Genomic DNA, 19,019 nt, shown 5'->3' on the forward strand with positions numbered 1-19,019 from the left:
ACCAACAGCCAGCGGTTGAAGAACAGGCAGGCAGGCAGGCAGGAAGCGGAGCCTGGCCTCGATTAAAGCCAAAACTCTTGCAGGGCTGCAAGGCGACATAAATAAATAATTCATTTATGGCGCACACCTTCCCGATAAGAAGCTTTCGTGCCGCGTGCAGCGAGCACTGCCCTGAGATCGTGTATCTGAAAGGTCTCCACATGGCCTATTGATGGAACCTGTAATACCCCGTTCAAGGGTAGCCAGAAATGGAGCAGCAAACGGCAAAGCAGAAGAAAGCAAGAGGCAACGGCAGAGGGTGGAGCAGGGGATAGCAGGGGGCGGACAGAGCGTGAACGGACGGTGCCAAAATCAATAAATGTAATGGCAAAACAAACCCTGCACCTCCACCCTCTCGACGTCTGCTGCCCTCGACGTTAATTTACACGAAACAAACGACAAACACAAAACAACAACGAAAACAACAAGGGACAACATGCAGCAGGTTCGAGAGGCCAACGAGCAGCGACGAGTGGGATACCCTAGGAAGCAGCTCCCCCTCGATTCTGCTGAAGCTTGCAACATGTGAAGGGAGTTTGCACATTTGCACATGGGAAGTTTCAATAGAAAATGCTCATCCCATTCGTGCAGCTCGTAGCCAAACAGGTACAAAGTGCCACAGATTATGCTCGCATCTTGCTGGGTTTCCTTCACGAATTACTCACAGCGAGCTGATATATTTTTTGCACATAAATCATTGACTGTACTTTTGCTTTTGCATCTATTTTTGTACCAATTTCTCCCAAGCAACTGGAGCCACTTTTATTAAACTCTGCTTTGAAATGTTTTAGAAAGTTTTCCTCCTCCTTTGTTTCGTTTTTTTTGCAGTCCAAATGTCTGCACGGACAGGGCATACCCCATGTTCCGGTGCGCCCACAGAGGGCAGAAAGCAAACGAAATGAAAAATGAAAATCAATAACAAGCACGGCCCGGAAGAGCAAAGGGAAAAAAGGTCGAACATGGAAGTCGGGTCGGGTCGGTGGCGGGTCTGACAGCAGACAATGATTGTGCATAATTGCAATTGTTAACCGATTGGCCTGCGGGGGCGTGCCCTTGCCCTGCCCTGCACCTGCCCTGCACCTGCCTCTGCCCCGGCCATTATGCTGCGTTGCGGCTTGTTGCATGTGGCAGGAATTCCGTGGCTTGTGCATCTCTGTGTTGCAGATGTGTGTCGCAGCTGCGTAATGGCTGATAATGCCTGTTTGGTGGCTTGACATTTCTCTTCCGGGGTGGGCGATGGATGCTGCTGCCGTTTCCTGTCGCATTTCTGGAACATTTTTCTCTCTCTTTTTGCTGCTTCTCTGTGCATTTGTAACGATTCCATTTTCAGCCACTCCGAGCTCTCGAGCATTTCGGCAATCTGCAGCCAATCGACATGGATGCTGCTCCCTTGGCTGCTGGCTGCTTTCCACTTCAACTTTATTCCTGAATCACTTTCCCTTCACTTTTCTCTTTTGGTTTGCTGATTCATCGCTTATTCAGTTATCAAAACTCAGCTCGAAGCGTTCAGCGTTCAGCGTTGACCTAGACAAACACATTCAGTCCAGCCATCCAGCCATCCATCCATCCAATCAGCCGCCGTGATGGATTTGGAACGCACAAACTTTTCCCTGCCACGCGGCGTATGCGTAATCAATTGTCAACACTCACGCGTGCCACATAGAGCAGGGAGCAAACTTCAAAGCACAACTATCAGTGTCCTGCCACTGTGTCACTTTTGATACCCTCTACGCCGGGGAAGGCACAACTGATCGATGCCAGAAAGGCGCTTCCTAGAAATATGCCAGTCCCAGGCAGCCTCAAGGGTATCCCCAGCTTCGAACCACTTTGTCCCTCCCGTTCATGTTGTTCTTGCTAATGTTGTTTGGCTTTGCCGACAAAGATCAAACAACACACGCCAAGTGTCGAGCTGCGAGCGCCCAAAGGTCAGAGCGAGCATCGAGGCCGAGACCGAGACCGAGGATGTGGCCGAGTGGGGCCCTCGAGATAAACGTGCGAGGCAAACCGCAAAAGTGACAAAAACCCCCAAAAAATGGCAAACAGCGCACACAGCACACAGCAAGGGCAAAGTTGTTTCGCCCAAAACTGAGAGATGACAATCTGCTCTGCTCTCCCCCGTCCCCGTCCCCGTCCCCGTCCCCCTCCCCATCTGTGTGCGGCGCAGATAAAGCACTGGCAAAAAAAAAAAACTGTACCAGGCGGCATTCTTGTGGATTTTGGCTTTGGGGTCGTTTTGCTGTGCCAGGATTGGGCCTCGGATTTTCCTTCAATTTTAATGAGTTTGTTGGCCAAACAAGGACACCAATTTTTGCCTATTTGCAACTTGTTTGGACCAATCGATCGGCACCGAAAAGGGGTTGCACGGCCCGGCTTAAAGTCAACTAATTAAAAAATCTGTCCAAGCCGCTTCCTGCCTCATTCCACTCTTTTGGCTCTTTGCCTCTTCCGTTTGGGCTTCGCTTGCCACTTTCCCGGGCCTTTGGTCAGTTTTGTGGATAACATTGAGGGGAGGGGGGAATAGCTGTCTGGCCTCCTGCCCAAAGGAACTCGAGATGGAAGGCTCTTGCGAGGGGTCTACTTATCAGAGTTTCGTCTGTCCGCGGCCCCTCAACATGCGATTGGCTTATGCAAATGAACAGCAGACAGAGCGAAGAGCGAAAAGCGAAAAGAGAGCAGAGAAAAGCCAGAAGAAAAATGGTTGCAAAAGACTTGAATATTCCATGGGCCCATTGCTCAATGTCCACGTAAGAATGCGAGTGTTGCTGCAGCGAATAAAACGAAAGTCCAAATTGCATTTCGACAATGAACGATTGGGCGGAATAACGCCAACTGGAAGTTGCCCATCCGAAGGATGGCCAGCAGCATGGCCAGGTGTCTGCGGAATATTCACACATTGGGAGTGGAGTTCCTTATTTAAATATTCGTAAGAATAAATCTAAGGCTTGGATTCCACTTGAAGCTCCTTTTGACATGCACCAAATTAAGTATCAACTGATTAAACTCCTTTGTTTCTAAATTGTCTGAAAAAACATTCGAGGCCGAGGTTCGTGAGCGATAAATTATCAATAATTTTCCCGCTTTTATTTGGCATAACTTTCTAGGTGTCAGCTGCCCATTTTGGTGCTTATTTGGTTCAATCAAAAGATACATTTGTGTGGCTTAAGAAGAAGTTGAGACATTTGCCAGGGCTGCGGAGCACGAGAGGATATATGGCGGAGTGCTGTACATATTTAAGCCTTGCCCCCGCACTCTCTTTTGGGCTCCTCGTTTTTACTTCACCTTTTCCTTTTACCTTTCTCCAGCTCCAGCCAGTGGAGCAATCGTGTCCCGCATTCGTCGAGTATCATTCAACTTTTTGTTGTGTGCCTGGCATGAGAATCACATTCGAATCTATTGCTCCACCTGACGACCCATTTTGGCCTGCCCTTCGCTTCGCTTTCCCCGCCTCTGCCCTGCCATTTGCGTTCTGGCTCTGGGCCTTCAAGTATAAACGCAATTTCCCGCCTTAATATGCTACACTTACACATTCAGTGAGCATTACTCCGTCCGGCATCCTTCATTCTTCACCCTCCACCCTGGTAGCCGGCATTTGCCATTCTACTCCGCCTCTGTGTGCATTTCCTTTATGGCATTTTCACTTTACGCTCTCACATTTCCATGCGAAGCAGCAGACGAGGAGCTGGAGCAGGAGCCAGTCCATGGGCTAAAAGCTGGCTCATTGCTGACTCCCCTGTGGCCCCTGGCTGTCCATGGGTGTCCCTTCCGTTCTCTTACTTTTTTCCCTTCCACTTTGCCTGCCAAACGAAATCCTTTTGGAAAAGGCTTTATGTCTGCTGCTGTTCAGAGTAATCCGCTTTCGACAGCTGGCAGAGGAGCAGGAGTCCTGGAGGAGCATATGAAATCTATGCCTAATAGAGCATCGAGTGTTGGAGAGTGTAGAGGGGAGAGGACCGTCAAGTCTCAGCTGAGAGAAGCCTCATTTGGGTCTAACCAAATCGATCGATAAGTGTTGCCATTGCTGCGCCCAGGCAGCTCAAAAAGGAGCTCATAAACACACTCGGCAAAGGAAATCGAACCACAGGCGAGAGTAGCACAGATCTGCGCTGAATGGAACTGCAATTGGAAACCAAAAGTCAAGTCAATTGCCTGATCATGGAGCCCAATCGTTGGGTGTTTATTGTGTGATCAATGGAGTAGCTTTCCCTTTCGATTTTTCACTCATTTGTCTTCAGATGCCTTCCTGCCTGCCTCCACTTGGATTCTTTGTTTACGCATCGATTTATTTCCTTCTCGGTGCATCTCTCTCCCTCTCCATCTCCATCTGGCTTGTGTCTCTCTGTGCTGCAGCTGCAGCTGCCCTTCCATTCCTGTCACTTGTCACCCTGTCCCTTGACTAATAAGCTCTTTATCTTCACTATGCACACGCCTGCGTCCAGCAACGAAAAATGTTTGCCAGAGACCAGAGCCAGACACACAGAATGAGGGCAAAGGAGTGGCGTGAGGAATGACTTCGTGGATGTCAGATTTGTTAATTATCCCCAAAGTTGCTGCTGCATGGCACTCCATTTCCATGTGTGTCCCTCCCCTTGGTACTTTATGAGCTCATGTTGTGGCCAGTGTTGCTGCCTCGTAATGATGTTGCAGCTGTTGCCCGCTTTGACCCCGGTGAAAGCCGTGCTCGACTCGTTGTAAGCCCTCGGATTGAATCGCATTCGAATCAGGTATTTCCCGCAAATACCCTCAAAGGCGTGTGCACTCGATGGAGGAGGCTGCCTGCTCGTTCCCTTAATTGAAAGTGTTGCCATTGACCGCATTGACTGGTTGCTGCTGCTGCTGTTCTGCTGCTGCCTCTGTGTTACGGAAGACCAAAACAATTCCATTTCCATATCCTTTTCATTGTGTGTGTGTGCGTCAGTCAGTGGTGTGGAGGAGGCACATTCCAGGCAGTTGCTGGGAATCCAAGTTTCCTGTTCGCACTGCACTGACAACTTAACGGAAAATTCATTTCACACTTTTCCACCACCCACTCCGACACTCCGGCACTCCGGCACTCCGACACTCAGCCTTCTGCTCCTTCTACTGGCTGCCTGGCAACCGAGCAACGATAATTGGACATGTGGAAACGTACATTGTAATTATGGGAATAATTGACATTATTCGATAACCGAAACAATTTGGCAGGCGGCAGCCACAGCAAACGAATGCGAATGGAAAGCATTTCCCATTCCGGCTGGACATTCACACTTGAGCCGGCAGTTACTTGTGATTTAATTGTGGCTTCATGCTTTGCTTTATGCCACAACATTCTACCTTATCGATTGAGCGGGGAATGGGAAAGGGAAAGGGTAAGGGCGATACTCACGCTGCGAATTGGAGCGCCGGATGATGTTCTCGAGGAATGTGTTTTGTGGCGCAACCAGTCCACGTCGTCCGCCAGGCATTTTGCCGCCTACACGCTACGCTGCGCCACTCGTCGCTGTCCCGTTCCGTTCCGTTTCGTTTCGTTCCTGGCCCGATCCCGTTCTGTGCGCCGCTCTCTTCCGCTTGCCGTTGACAGCTGGACTGGACTCGCTCTTGACAGCTGACGGATGACAGCAGCTGACAGTTGTCAGCTGATGGATATGGATGCTCCAATGGAAACTCACTGTCTCTGGCTGCGGCTGCGGCTGTGGCTGTGGCTGCGGCTGCTTCTATGACTCCAACTACGGATATCGCTTGGCTTTGACTCGAGGATGTGGGCTGCTCGTCCGCTGGATCAATTGATGTTCGATTTTGCTATCGTCATCTGCATTTCAGCTTCAGCTTCAGCACCTGCTCGTGGCGGCGACGACGACATCGCTGGGCAACGCCGCAACTCTGCTGCCCCGACCAGCCGCCATTTCGAGATGGTTCACACGTCGCTCGACCCGCCACTCAGCACTCAACCTCTCGACAGTCGCTGTCCAAGCTGTTCACCACTTGACCAATCACGCAGTCTTATCGGTTGCATATGGCACTGCAAGGAGAATAAAAGAACAAATGAGCGAGAAGTTGGCTTAGAGAGGAGTCAAAGTTTTGATTAGAACTTAAAGAATTCAGCTGCAGTGATTTGCGTAATAAGTAAAATATTAGCTTGGGTTTTCCAAGTGCTCTCGATTTGTGGCATGATTCGTGGAACACCAACAACTAGGACAATGTTTGTGGGACTTCATTTTTGATGACTTCTTCATATCTTGCACCACTCACAGTGGAGCTGCCCACAGTCTCCTTTTCACAAGCCAAAAAGTGGGCACCAAAAAATCAAATTCCCCTCTTCAAGCTCTGCTCTAACTGCTGCAAACTCTTCAATAATTATTTATCCTTGTCTCCCTGTCACATGTTTACCTCCACGCTTCAGTTAACAGCTCCCCTGCATGCAATTCGCATTCAAATTTGCAACCCAAATGATACAAGTGAAAGATTAATTACATTGTTAGTGGGCGCAGTTGAGTCACTAAGCGACAAATTAAAACTAATGAGCGAGTGGCTGAGACTGAGACTCAGGCTGAGGCCTAATTGATCGAATTTTGGCTTTAATTGAGCGACATTCAATTGATTTTGCGTTAAATCCGGCTGCGGCCATTGTGCCATGATGGTTTTCACGTATGCAAAGTGCAAAGTGCTGTCAAATCGGATTTATAATTCAATTTATGCAATTTCACATTGCAAACATTAAGTATACGTAACTATGTGGGCAGCCCACAAGATCCCTGCTAACCTGCAACACCCCTTCCCGCCCCACACGAACCTTTCATTGATTTTAGCGCATTTCGGCATGCTGCACATTGGGTTGGAAATCCTTCGATTTGGGGACTTTAAATTGCACTTAAAATTCATGAGATAAATGCGAGATTTATGCGATTCAGTGCATTAGCAATTAAATATTCTACACATTAAATAAACACATTTGGACTGGCACAAAATTAATTGTTAGCCGAAATGGATAAGAACGTTCTCAAAATAAAACTGGAGGGAAAACTCTACTGAATATTCATTGAACTTATCGCTAATCCAGCGGCTCTGACTTGTTGATGGACTTGCAATCATTTCTGCGCTGCATTCAATTTTTGATGCACATTAAAATAAATGTTTGTTGCCTTGAAACTTTCAAATTTATTAGCTGCCCGCCCCAATGTGCGCTGTTGCAATTAATTACGGGAATATGCTCGTGTCGTATGCGTAATGTGTGCATTACGTTAGCAAACCAACAGAAAGAGGGAGAGAGGGAGAGGCAGGCAGCAAAAAGAGCTTAGGTCAGGCTTAAACACAAAACAATAAAGCATAAATTGGCCAACTCAAATGGTTATTCCCACTTGAGCCAGGGGTGAAGCCATTGAACACTCGAAAGCAGACAACCGGACACCGAGAAGCTCCCAGAGAGAGTCCCACCACCTTGATGGACTACACTCGGGGAATGGATGAGCAGCGCTCAACCTGCCCCGGCAATTAGCACTGCCAATTATCCAGCTCGTATTGCCAATTAGGAAACCAAACTGAGCAATCCACAGAGGCTGGAGGTTTGTACTGAGTTTGGGCTTTGGGTTACACTCTGGGAAATGCCTGAACACACACAAACACACGCAGCAATTATAAATATCAGCTGTGAATCTGTTGAGCAGAGGACTGAGTGCATCAACCAAAGATAGGATAACAAAGTCGGCTCCAAGCAATGAAATACGAACACGATGCACTCGAGCGAAAGACGCACTAATTGCGAGGTGCAGGAGCAAGCTGCAGCAGCAAGGATGTAAGATTCCAGAGCAAACTGTAGCAGGATATACGAGAGCCTAAGATGAGCAGCTTTTCAGCGCAAAATATATAAAAGAGTCACCAGGAAGGAGGCTGCACGAGGAGAATAATTAGAAGAGCAGCTTCTAAGAGGAAAATAGTGGCTTAGATATAAGAAGAGCCAAAGGGCGTGACAAAAGTGAGTCAAGATTTAAATTAAGCACCAAGATGAGCGGATTTTAAAGACCCAATGCAGAAGGGGGACAAGGAGAAAACCAAAAATAAAATAAGGAAAAATGTGTAATAAAATGAATGACAGCATGTGTGGCAATTTTTATGAGTTTTTCCGAATATTCTGCGGCTTGCCAAGCATCTTTCGTTTGCTCCTTTTAAATGTTCTTCAATAATTCTAATAAACTGATGCAAAAACCACAAATGACTTCCATTAAGACAAGGCGCCAGCAAACCCTAATTGAAATATTCTTTGATATCTTCATGCTGCATAAAAGGAAAGGAAAACGCATTCAACAAATGAAAAAAGTTCCATATTTGGCATCACAGTTTTAATGTAGAAAATGTTTCCCTCATTAGGAACTCGAGCTAGGAAAAAAGTGAAGATTATTCATGGAAAAATAATCTACTCATGAGAGTTCAAGATTCACCATGTGGCTTATCCATTGGGGTTGGATTTTAACCTGCAATTATCCAAGGTAACATTAGCCATTTGAAATTTGTGCTATGAAAGTTATCCACGGAAAACTTCCACCGCCCCAACTGTTGCTCTGCTCTGGAAGCCTCTGCAATGTTGCTGCCTCGTGCCACGTTCCAGCTCTCAGATGGCTGAGCTCAGTAATCTTTAATTTCATTAAAATTCAAACTACGGCCAAGACAGCTTCTTTGTGGCTGCTGCAGAGTCCTGGTCCTGGCTGCAGTAAGTGCTTATTAGAGGCAGGCAGCACACTCCAAGCTAAGCGAGAAGCGCTCTCAGGCATTTATGAATTTTCTGGCTTTAATGCGTGGCTGCCAGGGAAAACAACAGCAGCAGAGGGAGAGGCAGAGGGAGAAGGGACAGCAGCTGGAGCTGCCCCAGTGGCCCAGTTGTGGATGTGGCAGGACACGCGGCATTGAGGGAGAATTTCTGTAGAAACTTTCCGAACAATGCCGCTGCATTCATTTGCGAGTATTCCTTGGATTTTATACCGACACAAGTTGCCTTGTCCTGCCCCTGGTAATGCATATAATTAACTGCAAGTTACAGCTCCATGGATGCACAATAATGGAGACTAATTCATGGCTAGAGCCAGAGCTGGAGCCACAGCCCTCTCCACTTATTGGAGAACTAATGAACTGCAAAGGGGGGAGCACATCTGAGACCCAAAAAACAATGGGCAATAGTCCGTGTGTGTGGCGGCAATCCAAATAAGCTTTTCTTTTCCTTTCTTTCGATATATATTCATGAAACTCGAAGGCATCAGCTTAGCCTCAGTCTGTGTCCACCCGTTCTACTCTGGTGCGTCTCTCTGGTGTCCTGCGTCAATCCCTGCTATTTCGAGAGCCTCTATCTCTGCTCCCAGCAGTGTCACCCTCGTGCGAAACGCACTGTACTGAGCACTGAGCTGTGTCCACTTGCTGTTGGGTGTTCTGTTCTGTTCTCTTTTTATACCCGGTACTCGAAGAGTAAATAGGGTATGTTGTATTTGTGCGGATAACGGTTGTATGTAACGCACAGAAGGAAACGTTTCCGACGCCATAAAGTATACATATTCTTGATCAGCATCAATAGCCGAGTCGATTGAGCCATGTCTGTCTGTCCGTCTGTCCGTCTGTCCGTCCGTCCGTCCTGATGAGCGCCTAGTACTCAGAGACTATAAGAGCTAGAGCCACCAAATTTTGGCTCCAGACTACTGTATGCTCACACTGAAACCAGTGTATTTCAAAAATGAGCCACGCCCCTTTCCGTCTCCGCAAAAGGGCGAAAACCTCCCAAATCTACAATTTTGAAGATAACAGAAAACTATTCCGTAGGGAATGACCATATCTATCAGATCACCAAATTAATTCTCAGTGGCCAAACCCACCCCGTCCCGCAGCTTATAGCAGCACACTCTGCTTCGCGCAGTTTATGGCCTCTGCCTCTGACACGTCTCTGCCGCTGCCACTGTCGCGACTCTGCCCTGACTCTGCAAAGTGTGTCTCTAGGGGAGTGGCGAGCTAAAGGAGCGTGTTGGCGTGAGTAGTGTTGTTGATGTAGATGACAGATGAAGAAAAAATGTAACATTTGACAAATAACCGCTAAGTTGCAGATGTACTGAGTGGCGGGTATAAAAGTTGTGACGCGTTTTCTCTTTTTTGTTTCTGTGGCAGTGTCCCGCGATCAGCACTGGCGCTGTACCTTGGAGTGCTGCCTTGGCTGACGTCACAGGACCAAACAGGATAAAGGCACAGAGGGGAGTCAAGCCCCGCAGCAGTCGCCTCTTTATAATAAATGGAATGAAATGTTGCTCCGTCCTCCACGGGCTTGACACACTTGCCACGGCTCGGGTCGAGTTGGGTCGCCTCAACACATGTAAAGCGAGAGGAGTTCTGCTGGCTGTGTGGCAAGGACCAGGGACCAAGGACTAAGGACGTCAGTGATGCAGCGGCAACTACTTTGGATTGGGCTGCTGACGTTGTCGGAGCGAGTGACCGACCGCAGCACACGGGGGCAGGGCACGTACACAGAACATAGCAGCACAAACGCTGCCACAGGATGACGCTCACCTTGTCCCACAAAGCGCAGATGAGGCAGGACGCGGGGACTCGGGGACTCGGGGACTGTGCTGGCTGTGGGCTTGCAGGTAGCTGACTCTATGGACATTTTAATATGTTGCAGCTCTAAGCTCTCTCGGCCCCCGCTCAGTGCCGCCCCGGACTGCTTCGGCGGAGCTCTTTTTATGGCTCACTTCAAGTACGTCATAAAAATTAACACGAACGCGTCAAAGGGGGCAAGTCCTGCTGCTGGCGGAAGGGCTGCACCACTCTCGCCCTTGAGGCGCCACAGCTGACAGCTGATCCAATCGAAACAAATAAAAGAAGAGCGAAACGATGTAGTAAAAGGCAGACACACATTCCTAGTTTGCTGCAAAAGTTACCATAAGTGAAAGGACACAAAGTCACGGATGCACTTTCAGCTCTGAGGGGATTTATCAGTTGAGCAAAACCTCGCGAAAATTATGGCAAATCAGACTTGCTAGACCTGAACGAAAGCACTCGAAATGTAGTCAAAGGCTGTGGCCAATTTTGAGGAAATTTCTAGCTAATCGGAGCTACGATTATAATCTAAACAATAAGTGTTCATCCCCACAACAATTCCTACTGATTGCATTATTTGAGAGCTAAAATGTAAGTAATTTAGAACCGGGAACTTCCACTAGGATATGTACGGGCAGAGAGCATCATCCTGCCCTTTGCTTTCGCCCCTTGCCTTCATTTGGATTTAATTTCCGGTGTGCTGCGTTTTGGGCTTCAAATATTAATAGAGCTCCGGCATTATTAATGAGATGGTGTCATCAAGAAAATGAAGCTGCCTCCACAGCCACCACATAGAGAGGGAGAGAGGGGGAGAGCGAGAGGGAGAGGGAGAGTCGGAAGCTGGATCATCCCCCAAGCTTACCCATTCTCTCGCCTTTTCTCTTTCTCTCTCTGTTTCTCTCCTTGTTGGTGTGTGTGTGTGGCGCTCACCTTTGGACTCACTTTGTGCCATTGTGGACTATTCAAAAATTTATAAACTTTTTTGCCATTTGCTTTGGCAGCCACTTTCCTGCACGAGAAACATCTAAGCGGCGGGGGGAGTGTCTGTTTTTTTCCTTGTTTTTTTGACTGGCAAATTGCAACGAAATTTGAGTTGGAGTCTGCTAATTACTTGTGACCGCAAGTCCCACTCTGTTTCGTGTGAATGTTTTTGGCATTGCATTAAATGCGTTTCCTGTGAAGTGAAAAGCAACCATCCAGATCCCTTGGGTCTGGCATTTCGCATGCATTCCACTGGCATTCCTCGATATTGGCTTTGACAACAAATTTTACGCTCTGTGGCAACAAAAACCGCTCCCCCAGCCCCCGCTCCGCAGTGTCACAGAATAATAACCGCCCCCCACTTTGGGCCTGTCTCTGGCTCTGCCTCTGGGCTTCCTCTCCCATTCGGAAAGCACAATTGTTGCAACAATTACACAAACACAAATGCAGAGGAAAGCCAAACAAAGGGGGGGAATAGGTGGAAGCAAGTAGGCAGCAAAAAAGAGAAAGCAGCAAGATAGAGATAGAACGTGGAGAATGGAGGGAAGACAAAGCTCAGGGGGACAATAGGCTCACGAGAGGGACTGCGGGTGGCTCGGAGGCAGAGCAGACGAAGAACAGACCAAGGATTCGATGTGCACAGCACAATGGACTCTGAGAAGCGGCCATGCCGTGGGGGAGGGAGGGCAAGAGATTGCTAATACTCGCATGGGGCACAGTTTTGTGATTGGAGGAGAGGGAGAGAGGGAGGAGCACGGGAGGACTGACTGCCAAATCATATTGTAATTTTTGCCTGCACGGGCGGGCAGGGAGGCACTCTGATTGGAGTGTATTATAATGGATAATAATCTCAGGAAAGGGAGGAAACACACAGCTAGAAGAGCTCTTCAGATCAGCCATACGGAATCGTTGACTAAAGCTAAATCTTGCCTCGAACTTTAAGGTGAATTCAATGAAATGCAACTAAAACCATTAAAAATCACTCAAGAATTGCTTCAATAAATAATCAATAAAAAACCAGGCCCCACAGCAGCCACCTGGCACCACCTTGGGGCGCAGAAAAAGGTTTTGTGAGTAAATCAAGCGGAGCCAGCGGAGGGCCGGCGTATAAATTAAAGTCAAACAGGTTGCCTGACACTCCCACGCTTCATTCAGGCCCAGCCAAAGGTCACAAATGGAAATGTATACCAAAAAGCTAAGGAGTCGCCAAAGATTCGCAGGCAGGCAGGCAGCAGGCAGTCAGCCATCCGGGCGAGTGCAATCAACTATGGTCGGGATCCAGGCTGGCAGACAGGATACACAAATTCGAAGGCGCAAGGCAACGCCACCAATTGGCGCCTTGGGCTGGCGACTTGGGACTGGCTTTGGGATTGGAATTGTGTCTAACACGGGACAGAGATGGGGACTGGAACTGGGACTGGGACTGGGAACTGGGCCTGGGTTGGGCTAATTGATTGACATTTCCTGTTGGAGCAAAGACCTGCCATGCCCCGCTCTGGTATCTCCGCTCTCCGCGGCAGACCCACTTCTGCCCCACTTGTATATGCGCATAAATACATATACTTAACCTTGATTTTGCCAAGTCGTCAGCCCAGGCCGCGGGCTGCTCTGGCGTGGGGCTCAGCCTGTTCTTGGGCCTGGGCCTGGGCCTGGGTCTGGCTTTTGCGTGCCAAGTTGGGGCGCCTTGGACTGACAGGCAAAGTAGGGCAGCCATTTCATTAACCCAAGACAAGAAAGAAAAGAAAAGCAAAAGCAAGAGCCGAAAACAAGTGCAAAAAAGGAAGAAGAAAGTCTATTTTCGGCATCGACATTTCTTAAAGAGGAGCAGCCGCAGTGGCAATGAGGAAAGTACATCCAGTCGGTGTGTAGTTCCTTGCCAATCGATCCCTGCTCCCAGCTCAGGCCCAGACCCGGATTCAGTTTCGGTTTCAGCTTCAAGCTGTGGCCTCCGCCTCCACTTCAGTCGCTCCATTTGCGCTGTCTCCGGCTAATGCCTCGAATGCCCATGAATAATGCGCTCTATTTGTCTTTGTGCTGCCTCCGAATGACTCATTTTTATTCATAATTTTGTACTTAATTAGGCGCCGCCTAAGCCGAGAGCTCTCCAACTGCCAGGACCAAGCGACAAGGGTTGTCGCTGCCTTTGATACACTGCCTTTCAAATTGGATCTAATAAAAGGCACGCTTTGATTCGCTGTAGAATTTCCCATAAGCGAACGGACACGCACGAAAGGAATGCCCTCTGCAAGTGTATGACAAATGGAAATGAAGATTCATTTCATTCAAAGCCTGTAGCTTGAAGAAAAGTCAAATATGGAGTGCTCCTTCGCCGCGAAGAACTTTATTCAAATCATCCACGAGCTGGCACACTGCTGGAACTCATTGAATATTGAATTCTTTTTCACACAAGGGGAATATTTGTGGAGCAAAATGGGTGAGCATTTCTCTCAATTGTCTTCAAATAGTTGCAATGGTTTCAGAGCTGCTTTAAGCAGGAAAATCTGGTCCGGTTGGAAAAGTATTTAATGTAAATCGAAGCGTTTAGGAAGCTGACACATGAGAACGGTTCACATCCACGGGTAAGGTGAGCTTCAAATAAACTGCTTCAGTTGGAAATGTTTGTTAATAATTATGTATTATTCGCGAGTGTTTCGATTACCGTGTTTTAAACCGTGTTTTAAATGGTTAAATTCCTGTTTGAGTTGAGCAATCGCTTTGAATCGTTGCTGCAGCCATTGACCGTTAGCTGTTACCCTTTTCTGCCCTAACAAACATGGCCTGGGGGCCTGGGGGCCTGGGTGGACTGTTGGCAGATGTGATTTGATTTTATTGTTGCGGCGGCTTATCAGCTTTTGGCCGCAGCTCACGGCTGACTTGACTGCCACTCGCTGTCTCCCTCTTGGCGCTCTTTACCCTCCGTCTGTCTCGGTCTGTCTCGGTCTGTGGCAAATTGAATTTGATCTTTTTCATCGATTAATTTGGTCTAGGCCGGCGGGCGCTGCGCTCCTTCACTTTGCCATTCTTCAGCTGCCGCTTTGTGTCTCTTTGCCTGCCCCATTCTGTGGCCCTAGCTCCCTATCCAATTAGACTCTGCTGCCCCAAAACGGGCAATGCAATAAAAACAAAACACACGGACACAAAAGAGAGAGAGAGATGGACAGGCAGAGGAAGGGAGTGATAGAGGGAGGAGGAGGGGGAGCAGCGCCTTTGCCTTGCTTTTCTCTTCAACCTTTCTTCGGGCGTTTCGTTTCGTTTCGTTTCGCGTATTCTGCAATTCCCTCTGGCGGCCAAACCCACGCCGCTTCCCCCCGTTCCCCCCCTCGACACTGCACGCAAGGTCAGTGCGGCGCACGTAAGTATGCAACACATAATTTCTGTCGGCTGCCACGGTGCACCGTGCCCCCCGCCCACCCATCCACCACGTTCAATCACTTTGCATGGCATTTGGTGCATGCAACTTCGTTTGCATTGAATGCAGCACCCGCCACGAGGGAGTGGCAAGTGTATCCTTGTGCCGCTTCCACACCCCGCACCACCCCCCGCGAGTGTCCGGACGTGGACCCAGTTACAGAGACCCTCCGAAAATTCTAAATATAGAAGCAGCAGCAACCCGGGCACGGGCACGGGCACGGGCACCACCCCTTTTCCTTCCTTCCTGTTGCCATTTGAAGTTCTGACGTTCCTCTCCCTCCCTCTGCGCCCCACACGGAATGACTCAGTTGTCCCTCCCGCCCCTGCCCCTGCCCCTGCCCCACCGTGCAGCACACACCGTGCGAAATCGAAAATCGAAAGTGTGCCAAGAAGGAGAGCAACAACAAAAAACAAGAGCAAAGAGCGGGCAAGACGCAAGAAAAATGGCAACAAAGGGAAATTGTGTCATAAAAAGTTTTTCGATTGCGCGGCGCGCAACCAAACCGAAGAGCAACAACAAACGATTCACTTGAGAGCTTCACAGACCAGGCCAAGACAGGGGGAGAGGGGGAGGGAGAGGGGGAGGGAGGGGAGCATTGTCCTTCCATGGACCAGCGAGTGGAAGTCTGAGTGGGAGGACCAGCGACCAGACTGAAGCCTGAGACTTGGCCAATTTATGCCGCTGCTCAGCTGGCTGGCATATTTACTTGTCATGGCTAAAAGCAAAGCTTACGCCAAAAAATATTGACATAGTAAGAAAGCGCTCGCACACACACACACACACACAGGCACACACACACACACACAAAGACAGAGACACACACAGACAGCGACACACATGAACATGATAAGCAAACAATAGGCCAAAGCAAAGCAAACAGCCAACCCGACTCCACACAGATAGCTAAGAAATGAAAGGAAAATATACACAAAAAAAAAACAGAAAAGAAAAGAAAAGAGAAAAGAAAAGAAAAGCCAAACCATGGAAGGAAAGCCGCAAATTCGTGGCACGACACAGCAGATACCCTCGCAGGTTCGAAGAGCACTTTGTGAGGTTTGAAACTGATCGGAAAATATGATGGAAACATGAGGAAGTTTGCAGAGAAAATACTAATGAAAGAAGTCATCAGCGAGAGCGAGAGAAATATTTGCATCAATGATCGATTCTGACACTTTCCCGATCCAATTTTGCCCTGGAAAAGATGTTCTTTTTGTCACAAATAGTAGCTCAAGCGCAAGGTTTGATGTGGAAGCATGGGAAATACTAATCTAACAGCAGCATGGACACCTTTTGGTTAGCTGCAGCAAACATATTTCCAGGGGCAAGCGTTGCCTGGGCAACTGCCCTCAAACTGAGACTGAAATTCGAAGCATAAATACAAATATCGGCAAACAGATGAGCAGATTCCAATTGAATATTATCTTTTGGTATTCTGAAGCATTCAGAGCGCAGTGGGAATGCTTTCAATCTTTGGTTACTCAGAGATTTACCCATAGAAACGCGAACAGCAGAAGGGCATTTGCTGTCTCTTTTGAACGAGCAACCGAACATGACCATTGTCTAGGGTATTAAAGCAATCTTTTCGCAAAATCGAAGGCAGCAACCCAACAGCAACAGCAACAACAACAAGCAGGCCGGCCCCTGTATGCCCTACTTATCGCTTCCTCTCCATCGCTCCCACTGCCAGTTCCCACTCCAGCTCTGCGCGTTGTGGGGCGCAATAACTGTAATAGTTTTACAGCGCCAGCCGAAAAGTATGCTGCGACATTTGGGCGGACGACAGGCTGGCGTCGACAGTTGGACAAGCACTGCGAAGAGGGAGAGGGCATAAAGAATATGTCAAGTGCGGCAGGAGGCGGGGAACGCGTAGAGAGTGGAGTGGGTGGCGCACATATGGGGGAGACTGTGTAACAGGTAAGGGTACTCGCAATTTATTTGCATTTGTCTGGGAGCACTTTTGGCGGAGGTTCGGTTCCCCCTGAATCCAGGCTGAGTTTAATTATATTTTTGTTTGCGGCCCGCTTAAAAGCTTTTCCGGGTGGGCGGCAGGGCCACGCCACGCCCACCAACCGCCCAACCGCCCAACCAGCAAGCAACTCGGCGGCACAACACGAAATTCATAAATTAATGCATGGCGTGATGTTGGCTATTAAAAGCAATGAGCGGGCACACGAAACAGAGAGACAGACAGAGAGCAGAAGCAGACAGAGATAAAGAGAGTTCCGCTTGGGGACTTACACACACACACACACACACACACACGGAGGCACGCACATTAACATAAAAACAAGAGCAAAAACCAACCGAAAAGCAGACAAAAAACCATTCAAGTGCCGCTCAGGATTCTGCAAAGAAAAGTGCCCAGAAAGTGGCAAATTCTTAGCCGCTTTGCATGACATTTATCAGATCTGCAGCTTCGAGCAGAAGTAGAAGTGCCGTCCAGCACCTAGGGGCACACACGGCGCGACTATTGCCCCGATCTGTGCTTGCAACGCAGAAGTATGCCTCAGGCTGATGCCACACACCATGGGTTATCCGGAAAGCACTCCGCGAGTGCTCAAAAATGAGCAAATACATTTACATATTGCGAACGTGCCTTGGCAGTGGCTTTTCCTTTTCCTTTGAGTTCCAGCTTCTGCTTGGAGGCTGGGGATTTTTTATTTCATTTTATGGCCAAAGACTAGGCGACAATGCGGCGAACCCGCACCCGAAACAGAGCCAGAGCCAGAGCCAGCGCCAAGAGCCCGGAGCCCGGAGCCCGAGGCCGCGTCCAGTGGCTGCCGAACTGTTTGGCAAGCCCTGCCCTGCCCTGCCCTGCCCGGGCTGCTTGCCAACATTTTACACATGTAATTGTTCCCGGAAACTTGGCAGCTGCCTGCCACGGGTCATGGGACATGTGGCCACGGGGCAGTGGGGCCAGCCCCTGGCCGAAGTAGATTTTTGATAGTCAGCGCGGGAATGTTAATGAACTTGTTTTGAACGGACTTTCAGCCACAGCTCGGGCAGAGCCATCAGAGGACAAGGTCAACGAGGACGACTGCGAGCACAGGATGACAGCAGGTGGTGCAGCTTCACTTTTCGGCCAGCGATAAGAGCCGCTCCGGAAACGGACAACAGACAAACAATGCCACAAAGGACACTGGCGTGAGCGAATACATTTCCCATACATATTTATGCATATTTTGTTGTGCAAATAAATGCTAAGAATTCAATGAAATTAATTGCAAAAGTCCACGCGATCAGAGGAGATTGAAGCCCCACAAGCATCGGCTCCAATGGGTGGTTTTCCCCTTGTAAAATCCGCTACATATTTATGTACCCATGTTCAAATTTCGCACATTTTCGATTTGATGCATAAATCCAAGTGCGATGCCCTGGCCCATCAATCTAGCTGATTGATTTGACTAGCTTCGGCTGGGCTTCGCCCATAGAGCGGCCAGGCTCTGGCTCTGTGCGCTTCATTAACGTTGAGCCACGAACGTGGAGCACTTGGGGGGCCAGTCCAGCCGCCCACTCATGGGCGCAGCCCGATTCTGAGCGGCACAAATCTTATTTTCGATTTGTCACATTAAATATGCAAAAAGTGAATATTGAACATTTTCGCCCGAGGGCAGTCAAACAGCGAGTGGGACACAGTCAACGCCAAAAGTCAATTGCCAGCGGCATACCCATACATACACAGATGCATACACACATACATATACATATGTACTTGTATTTGTGTGTCAGCATTTGCTTTTTCCTTTTTTTTTCTGTATTTATTTTATGTTAACAGCAAATTGCGGCGCCCGTCAGCTTGGACCTCGTTGCTGTTGTTGTTGCTGGTACATTTTTAATGTTTTGGCTCTTTTCATTTGGCCAACACACACAAGGACACACACACACACACACGCAGAGCTCTACACATGCGTGACAAAATTGTTGTGCTCTTCTGGTAATTTTTATACCCGCTACCCCCGAGCGAGCCATGTGCGAGGGTGTGTTTGATTTGCTTATGTATAAATGTATTTCAATACATATGTACATACATATGTACATACATATACATATG

The 19,019-nt window shown here is 48.5% G+C and overlaps 1 protein-coding gene across 2 annotated transcripts in view; it reads right to left on the minus strand.

Moving 5' to 3' along the window:
- LOC117903529 (potassium voltage-gated channel protein eag) overlaps positions 1-19,019 on the minus strand; it is a 51,160-nt gene that overhangs the window by 28,499 nt on the left and 3,642 nt on the right. For both annotated transcript variants that reach the window (XM_034815701.1, XM_034815691.1), the window contains exon 3: positions 5,402-6,034. In XM_034815701.1, the coding sequence (XP_034671592.1) occupies positions 5,402-5,480 (79 nt within the window). In that variant the 5' untranslated portion in view covers positions 5,481-6,034. The remainder of the gene's footprint in view (positions 1-5,401; positions 6,035-19,019) is intronic.

The sequence above is a fragment of the Drosophila subobscura genome, chromosome A (assembly GCF_008121235.1).
Source record: "Drosophila subobscura isolate 14011-0131.10 chromosome A, UCBerk_Dsub_1.0, whole genome shotgun sequence".
Lineage (NCBI taxonomy): Eukaryota > Metazoa > Arthropoda > Insecta > Diptera > Drosophilidae > Drosophila > Drosophila subobscura.